This window comes from Hylobates moloch, unplaced genomic scaffold (assembly GCF_009828535.3).
Source record: "Hylobates moloch isolate HMO894 unplaced genomic scaffold, HMol_V3 SCAFFOLD_14, whole genome shotgun sequence".
Lineage (NCBI taxonomy): Eukaryota > Metazoa > Chordata > Mammalia > Primates > Hylobatidae > Hylobates > Hylobates moloch.
In genome coordinates, this window is record NW_026652289.1 from 56,810,333 (window position 1) to 56,819,830 (window position 9,498).

Sequence of the window (9,498 nt, forward strand, 5' to 3'; positions counted from 1 at the left end):
AACTTTTGATAGGGAATTGGACTGTATAATGGCATTAGAGACATTAGTTGACCGATTAACTGAGGCCACTCTGATACTTTCAAAAGTTGGAGAGAATCTGAAGTAGCCTGGGGGCTGAAGTAAGAAGGGCTTCAGCTGGGCAGCATTTGCCATACTCTTTCCTCTCTGGCACCAGCCCTAGCTGTTCTGAGTTCCTGAGTAGACAGGGCATTTCTGCCAGGGAATTCAAACACAAGCCAAAGGACAGGGAACCCCTAGGATTTCTCAGACTTCTCACATGACCCTTTCTGTCTTGATTTCAGGCACTTATCCTTTGAAAGCAGAAAATGCAACAGAATTGTTCAGTCTTTCATTCCAAAAGTGAAGGGGAAGTGGGAAAGAGGTGGTGCCAGAGTTAAGCAGCATTAGGTAGAGTCACACCAAGGTTTGAGTCCTCTCTAAGCATCAGTTTTTTCATTTATAAATGGAGAAAATTAGCTCTTCCCTCAGAGTTAATCTGAGAATTAAATGGCAATTTAAAAAGAGCCCGGCTCACTGCCTGCTACTAATATATACGTTGCCTGATCTATGTTAACATGTTAAAATATTATTTTCACAGTCATCTGGGTCTATCTTCAAAAAGGATTAGGTTCACACCTGTAATCCCAGCACTTTGGGAGGCCAAGGTAGGTGGATCACCTGAGGTCGGGAGCTCTAGACCAGCCTGGCCAACATGGAGAAACCCCATCTCTACTAAAAATACAAAATTACCTGGGTATGGTGGTGCATACCTGTAATCTCAGCTACTCGGGAGGCTGAAGCAGGAGAATCACTTATACCCGGGAGGCGGAGGTTGTCGTGAGCCGAGATTGTGCCATTGCACTCCAGCCTGTGCAACAAGAGCAAAACTCCATCTCAAAAAAAAAAAAAGAGAAACAGAAAATGATGAGGTTTGTCTGGGCTGTATCTTTCCATAAGGACCTAAGAAGTGATGAAGAGTCCCTTTCACAAAAAGTACCTGTAGCTGCCTTATGTTGAGTTGGAAGGTGTTCTTAGGAAGGAGATGAGGAAGGAGACAGGAGATAAAAGTTGAGGGATGCTGCGGATGATGGGATGCCATCTGGAGAGAAGCTGGGAGGTTGAATTCTATGGGAGATTTTCCACTGAGCTTGAATTCATTGCACTTGGTCTCTGACTTGCAGTGGAACCCAGATGGAACTCAAAGACCTTGCACTCATTCCTTCAGTGTCCTCAAAGGGAGAGCCTTGACCACACTGATTTTTCTGGTTTTTTTTTTTTTTAACTTTTTTTATTGAGGTCTAACAAAGTGCACATCTCAGTGAATTATTACACATGAATACATTTGTGAAACCACTGCCCAGATCAAAATCAACATTTCTGGTACACCAGAGGGCTCCCATGAGCCCCCTCTGTATCAATCCCCCGCCACCCAGAAGTAACCACTATTCCAACTTCTATTATTGTCAATTAGTCTTGCCTGTTCCTGAACTCTGCATAAATGGAACTTCTGCCTGGCTTCTTTCATTCAACTTTTATGTCTGTGACATTTACCTGTGTTGCCACATGTATCCGTAATTCATTTTTAAATTATTTTTCATTATATGAATATACCACAATTTGTTAATTCATCCTACCATCAATATACAGTTTGGGGCTATTATGAATAAAGCTGCTATGAATATTCTTACAATATCTTTCAGTGTGCATCTCTGCTGGGTACACACACCTACAAGGAATTGCTGGGGAAAGAGTAGGCGAATGTTTTGTTTCAGTAGATTGTTTTCCAGAGTGCTTGGAAACATTTCACCTCCACCCCCACTAGTTTTTGAACATATCACAAAGGAGCTTCTCCATTGGAGTATTCCCTATGGTCTTGCGGAAAAACAGGAGCTCGATGCGTTCTGCAGTGATAAACCTCAAAGACGGGAGGAGCAGGAGCAATTTCCCAAACCTGAACAGGAGAGAGGACGCCATCAGTTTTACGACCAGCTTCTGAGCACTAGTCCCTGGGGCGGTGCCCTCCCAGGAAAAGCAGGGGAGGAAAGAGAGGAGAGATGAGGTCCCCAGAGCAGGTCAGGAGGAATTTCAAGGAAAAGCCACATTCAGGCCAGGCGTGGTGGCTCACGCCCGTAATCCCAGCACTTTGGGAGGCTGAGGCGGGCAGATCACAAGGTCAGGAGATCGAGACCATCCTGGCTAACATGGTGAAACCCCGTCTCTACTAAAAAATACAAAAAATTAGCCGGGCGTGGTGGCGAGCACCTGTAGTCCCAGCTACTCGGGAGGCTGAGGCAGGAGAATGGCGTGAATCCGGGAGGCGGAGCTTACAATGAGCCAAGATCACGCCACTGCACTCCAGCCTGGGCTACAGAGCGAGACTCCATCTCAAAAAAAAAAAAAAGAAAAGAAAGAGAAAAAAGAAAAGCTGCATTAACCAGAGGAGTTGCCTCCACCTACCTCGACCCATTGTGAGCCGCCACCCCCCATTTAGCTTAGGAGTGCAATGAAAATAATGAGTAAACATTGTTTATTATATGTAAAGATTATAAAGTGAAATTTATATTAACTCTATACAGATGGTTCGACTTTATCATGGTGTGAAAGTGATAAGCATTCAGTATGCTCCTTGACTTAAGATGGGTTATGTTTGAAAATTCGTCTTCAACTTACAGTAGCTTCAACTTAACAATGGGTTTATCCAGATGTAACCCCATCATAAGTCAAGGAGCACCTGTATATGAATATATTATTATTAATCTCATATATCAGTATCATAATTATATGATTAGTTTTTAATAGATAAGAATATATTTATAAGAATACAAATTCCTGTCTGTATACCACCTAGGATGATAGCCATCACTGAAAATGTCCTGAAGTTGAAGGATAATTTTGGTGACTGAGATAGTCATTCAAAAAAATGTTTATTGTTTTAAATAAGAACTATTTTCTGGCCGAGCGCGGTGGCTCACACCTGTAATCCCAGCACTTTGGGAAGCTGAGGCGGGCAGAGCATGAGGTCAGGAGATCAAGACCATCCTGGCTAATGCGGTGAAACCCCGTCTCTACTAAAAATACAAAAAATCAGCCGGGCGTGGTGGCGGGCACCTGCAGTCCCAGCTACTTGGGAGGCTGAGGCAGGAGAATGGCATGAACCCGGGAGGTGGAGCTTGCAGTGAGCCGAGATCACGCCACTGCGCTCCAGCCTGGGTGACAGAGCGAGACTCCGTCTCAAAAAAAAAAAAAAAAAGCAAAGAACTATTTGCTAAAACAGGAGTCCACAACACAAAAGACGGATGGTGAAGCCCCAAGAGACAGATGGGGGGACCAAACCTTCCCTGGGTAGGTCTGATGGCCAGGGTCAACACCCAGCATCAAGGAGGCTACTCCACATTGGGCAGTCCCATGCTCCTCTCACCATGAATTTCGGGGAAGACTTCCCCACCACTCAGTGATCTGCTGGACTTGCTTTGCCAACCTAAGGCCTTCCTTTCTCTTGCTAGTGCCAAGTGAGCAGCACTGAGCAAGTCATATACCCCTCCCATCTGCCTTCCCTGCTTCTGTTTTTCTGATCTAAAGAGTGGAAGAAGAAATAACTATAAAGTCAGTTAGAGAATGTTTTTCCAAACTGCAGGTATTGCCTCACTTAGTGGGTCTGAAATTAAATTCAGTGGGTCACAATCAGCCTTTTCTAAAAAAAGAAAAGAGAAATATCAGGTAAATTGTACAAGGTAAGGGTAGGAATTACTTCGTGGAACTTCGCTTCAGTGTCTGTGTGCATATCAGGGGGCGATGGTAATTGTGTTTCTTCCTGGGTGTAGCAGTTTTTAAAAACTGAAATAAATTGCTGGATTAGAGAACCCCAAACCACTATCTTCACGCTCAATTCGCTTGTAGCAGGCAATGAACCGCTATAAAAGGGACATAGGAAATCTTAATCAGCATTTTGAAATTTGATGCATAACCAATATGCCAGGACATCTCTGGGAGTTGGTTCCAACAGAAACTTGGCAGAGAAAGGCTGCTGGTTTCTGAATGTCTGTGATACCCACTCTTAGATGCTAAGTCAAGTCTTAGTAGTAGCCGCGTTCTCCCTATGCTCATAAGCAGCACAAATCTTCCTGTGCTATATGGCATATACTTTGTATACTGTGGCTTTTCTTAAAAGGAAATTACCTTTTCTCCTTGTAATCATTTCTTGGATTAGAGGTGATGCAAGGATGCCCATATTAGCTCGCTTCCTCGGAAAGAAACTGCCGGGAGCCCCAAAGAATGCAGATAACATGGTCTAAAATAGCCAGTAGATGCCTGAAGGCCAAGTGTTCCAACCTTGCTGAGGCTCCATGACATCTGCCTGTGCTGGGCCAAACAGCGTAGTCCCAGAGCACTGGCTCCTGCCCCACCCTCGCGCAGCCACACTCAGCCTGCAGCAACTCTCCCCCAAACCTAGACAGGGCCATCCATGTGCTTGGCATCTCTACAGGATGCTCAGTGCACCTACAAAACACCTTATCATCTTCCCTCAAAACCATCTTTCCTCCTGGTTTTCCTTTTTATTTTTTTAACAACGTCTTCTCCAAAAGAGCTCCTCTTCCCTCATTCCTTACCTTCATCCAAACACCAGGTCTGACCCATTTCAACTACAGTCTCCCTTCTGCTCCCCCTGGCCATGCCCAAAGATCAGAACTCCATGGAACCACATGGAAGGTGGCAGTAGCTGCCATCCCCTTCCCAGTAGTATCCTCTGTACCCATGGCCATGCCAGTCTGCATGAGGTCCAGCCCTGTGTATGACCCTCTGCTTGGAAACCTGCAGTAGCTGCCCTCTGCCTACCAAGTCAGACGTGGCCTTTGGCTAGCATTCAAAGTCCTGAACGGGCTGGTCCGGGGGTACTTTTCTGGCTTATTCTCCCCATTTGTCACTCGCAGGAACCTGTTATACCTTCAAGGTGGGCTCCTGTTCTAACAACATATCGTGCTTGCCCCTCTCTCCCTTTGCAAATGATGTTTTCTTTCAGACTCCTTCTTCCTTTCAAGTCCAGCCCTGTCTCCGCAAAGTCCCTCCCAATTCTGCTTTATGTTTCCCATGCCAGGAGGTCTCTGTCTCCTGCAGATTCATGCAACCCTCAGTACCTGGCTAGGGCACTTTGTGTCTTCAGTGAGGTCACTGCCAGTTGTCTCCAGAAGGCAGTAGCTTTGCCTTATGTACATCTTGGTCCCCACTCCCAGGGCCTGGCACTGTGCCTGGGACACCGTAGATGTTGGCTGTATGCTGTTGAACTGAGACCCTTGTGCTGTCTAATCAGTGAGCCCTGGGAGGGTGTGGGAGAGGCAGGGAAATGTTAGAGGGCAGGGACAGATGAGTGGGTGGGCGCATGCAAAGGTCACCTCACGGGCTGGCTGGGGTGGTGGGCCTTGCTGTGCTGGCTCAGCATCACCTGGGACTGGTCCTGCAAGGCCTCTATGTGCTCAGGATCCTTCAGGCCCCGTGTCTCTAGGGAGAAGCAGCACCAGTGAGCTTAGCACAGGTTTACGGCTGTTATAAGGCTGGCCATGAAGTGGTGGCCCAGGGCTCTGGCTGTAGACATGCGCATGGGGCCCTGTGGGGTGGGCTCTGCCGGGGCCAGAGGAGCCACCAGGGGCTCCAGCTGGGGCTCAGGGTCTCCCAGGGGCTCCCAGCCTGCCCTGTCCCCTCACAGTCAACCAGGAGTGGCCCCAAGGAGAAGGGAGTCCAGCCTCACCACTCTCCTCCCGCCCCCCAGGATAGAGGCCTACACACATCTGCACACATGGGGGTGGGGGAGGGAGAGTGAGAGGCAGATGGAAGTCACCAGAATTCCCACTCAAGACTTGGGCAGAGACTCAGCTACCTGGCTTGAAGAGGACCAAGGCCTTCATGCAGGCGAACTCCGTGGGGTCCACCGCCAATGCCCGGAACCGAGAGATAGTTTCCCGCAGCACACGCGTCTCCATGCTGGCCAGAGTGAGCCGGCCCTGGGCACCACCGGCAGCAGAGGCCTCGGGCGGTGCCAGCAGAGGACAGCTACCCAGAGGCAGAGACCACTGGATGGCCCCGAGGAGGAAGAGTTCACTCCACGCTTCTTCCAGCAGGATCACCTGTGCTCAGACAGGGGCGCCTGTTATGGCGGACGCGCAGCTTCTCCGGCTCAGTCTAGAGCCTCTGCCACCATCTCAGGCACCCAAGGAATGGAAGTGCTGTCCTGGGACCCAAGAATACTCTCCTGACATCAGCCAGAGGCCCAGGGCTCTGGGATTTGGCACCATCCGGCTCAGCTGCCTACCATCCCAGACACTGTCTGGGTTCCATCCAGCGCTGCAGCTGGGACATTTAGGAACGCCCAGAGCCATTGGAAGTTGGGCAGCCTCAGAGACATGCCTCATGAGTGTCCTAAGTTGAGTGTATTCAAGAGGTGTGGCCTGACTCTTCTGAGTTGCTCCACCCCAGCACAGGGACTGGCTGAGGGCCTCAGACCCTCCTCATGCCTCTGCTCCTAGTTTTCGTGAAAGATCTGCTTGCCCATTAGAAGCCGAGAGGGATGGCCCTGAGCTGGAGAGATTGGACTAAAATGCAAGCCCTGAAGTCATAGGCACTTGTGCTCCAAGGGGGCCTAGAGTCAGCCACTCAGCCTGTTCAGGGTGTGCAGGTCACTTGTCACCCACCGAATGTCTGCAGGGCCTGAGGGTCTTCTAGAACTTAGAAGACCCTCGGGCCCTGTAGGTCCCTGGCCATCATCTCCCAGGTGTGCACCCCGACCATCATCCCTGTGCCAGAGATGCATGCATCCCCACCGTCACCATCCCTGAGATGCACCCCGGCCATCAAGAGGTATGTGTGTCCCCAGCCATCACCATCCAAGCTGTGTGCACCTCCATTCATACTGGCATGGGGATGTGTGTGCCCTGTCTGGTTGACTTGAGTGGGCCGCCTGACCCCAGCCCAGCCTAGCTCCCCAGCAGGCAGGCCGGTCAGTACCTGATCCCGGAAGGGCAGGCTAGAGAACACAGGCAGGTTCTTGGCCCACTTGACGGCCATGAAGAGCAGGCGAGCTGAGGTCTCATGGATGCTGTCCAGGCCACGGGGGGAGGAAGAGGAGTATGGAGAGGAGGGGAACTCAGGGTCATTGCTGGTGACATCAATATTCTCATCAGCTGTTGGAGGAGGAGGTTGTGATCTTAGCGCCTGCTTCTCAGGAAGTGGCAGGGAGTGCTTGGTGCCCCAAGGAGTGAGGATCAAGGTGGGGCGCTGCAGCCCTGCTGTGACCCGGGAAGCCAAGCCCTGCTGTGCCCTCAGCTGCTCTCCCACTTACCATCCTCTGGTTCCAGCTTAGCACAGGTTTCAGCTGTTATAAGGCTGGCCATGAAGTGGTGTCCCAGGGCTCTGGCTGCAGACATGGGTGTGGGGCCCCGTGGGCTGGGCCCTGCCAGGGCCGGGGGAGCCACCAGGGACTCCGGCCGGGGCTCAGTGTTGGACTCCATGCTGTCCAGGCGGACCTGGGCTGTGCTTCGCGGCTGGCGCTCGTTCTGCACGGCTGGGGAGGCAGGAAGGGTCAGGACGACACGCCAGTCCCGCTGCCCATCTCTTGTCACATGCCCCAGGGCCAGCCCCCTGCCTCACCATCCTGGTTCATGCCCGCTTGCAGGCACTTCTTCAGCCGGCAGGCCTGGCACTGGTTGCGATGGGCCTTGTCCACGGGGCACATCCCTGCCCCCACCTGGCACCTGCAGGTGAAGAGGAGACCCCAGGGGTCAGTGTCCCTCCCAGGCCCTGAGCCATGGGTTTGGACATTTTTGCCCAAGCCCCTCTTCCCCTGAGCGCCCCCTCACCCCTCCAGAACCCCTCAGGGGCAGACGCCCAGCAGGGCCCACCGCACTCACCTGTAGATGAGCCTCCGCCGCACGCTCCTCTTGAAGAAGCCGCTGCAGCCGTTGCAGGCATAGATGCCATAGTGCTTCCCGCTGCTGCTGTCTCCACACACGCGGCACTGGAGCGAGGGGCTCACGCCTGAGGGGCAGGGGGCAGGGCTGCATGCTCCCCTCCTTCCCTCCTTCCCTCAGGTCCCTTTGCCAGTCCTCAGGCCCCGCTTACCCGCATTTGAACGAACCCATGCGTGACTCTTCCATCCGGAGAAGTGTCTCCCTCATTGTGCATCCACACCCCAGCCCCCACCCCCATTCTCTGCCCTCTTTCCTCCCTCAGTGGCCAATTTACAGCAAGAGTCCAAGCCCTAGCTCCACTTTCCCAGCTCTCATCCCTTCTCTGTGGGTGGCTTCAGGCTCCACCATCCCACAGAAACATTCTTGTCAACGCCACTAGGGACCTCTGTGCTGTTAAGCCCTAAGGGCACTTCTCTGTTCTTTCCTTCCCCATCAACTGGGCTGTTCTGTCCTGGCTCTGCGGCCTGCTCGCCCCCAACCCCCATCCCCCATCCCCCATCCCCCATCCCCACCCCACTGTGTTTCTAGGATTCTGGGTTTGCCCGCAGGCTACCCCACCCTTGCCCACTGCCGGCCCCTTCCATGGTCCCTGCGAACCTCTGGCCCTTATCCTGCTCCCCAAGGGCCCCTTCCATGGTCCCTGCGAACCTCTGGCCCTTATCCTGCTCCCCAAGGGCCCAGACCCGACCCTACCTCCAGGAGAAGCCATACCTGTCGGATCCTCCCCCAGGCCCCACCTGCCTGGAGACTCCTTTCTAGAAGCAGCCCCAGCTGCAGGCGCAGCTGCAGCCACTGTGGAGCTCATCAGAGCTGTTGATCCGGTCTCGGTGTGTTCCAGGGCAGCCTCTCCCTGCCTGCAGGAGGCCTGGGTTACTGAGCCGGGCCCAGCCTTTGCCTCAGTCCATGAACCTCTGTCTCTCTGTGCCCCCGTCTCTCTTCTCTCTCTGCTCCTCCCTCTCCCTGGCAGCCCCCTCTGCCTTTGTCTCTCTCCCTGTATCTGTGTCTCTCTGTGGGTCTCCACCTCTCCTGTCTCCCTGCCTGAACTCTGTCTGAACTCAGGAGCTGCCCCAAGGTCCCGAAGCCCCTCACAGCACAGGCTCTGGCTTGAGGAGATTTCTCCCGGGGCAGCCGCTGCACGCAGTTTATGATCCTCTTAATCTTTACTGTCTCCACAGGGGATCAACTGGCCACACCTGCAGCATTACCAAGGTGCCCCGGGAGCTGGTCAGTCCTGCTACCCCATGCTGGTTCCCGGGCTGCCCAAGGTCCGCCGGGGCCTTCCTGCCCTGTGTGCTCAGCTGTTCACCATTTCATGCCACATCTTGAAGAGAGGTGTGGACTCCACTTCTCCCAAGGACTTTAAATCTTTTTTTTTGTTTTGATACGGAGTCTCGCTGTGCTGACTAGGCTGGAGTGCAGTAGCATGGTCTCGGCTCACTGCAGCCTCTGCTTCCTGGGTTCAACCGATTCTCCTGCCTCAGCCTCCCAAGTAGGTGGGATTACAGGCACCTGCCACCACGCTCGGCTAATTTTTTTGTATTTT

General features: G+C 52.5%; 1 protein-coding gene across 1 annotated transcript; it reads right to left on the reverse strand.

The window, feature by feature from the left end:
* Positions 1 to 278: 278 nt before the first annotated feature.
* On the reverse strand, positions 279 to 8,941 carry NR2E3 (nuclear receptor subfamily 2 group E member 3). Its single transcript, XM_032174782.2, has 8 exons — positions 8,667 to 8,941; positions 7,896 to 8,022; positions 7,636 to 7,739; positions 7,328 to 7,549; positions 6,994 to 7,169; positions 5,870 to 6,116; positions 5,388 to 5,493; positions 279 to 1,951 (listed from the first exon to the last, which is right to left on the reverse strand). The coding sequence occupies exons 1-8, from the start codon at positions 8,758 to 8,760 to the stop codon at positions 1,819 to 1,821; spliced, it is 1,209 nt and encodes a 402-aa protein (XP_032030673.1). The 5' UTR covers positions 8,761 to 8,941; the 3' UTR covers positions 279 to 1,818.
* Positions 8,942 to 9,498: the final 557 nt, after the last annotated feature.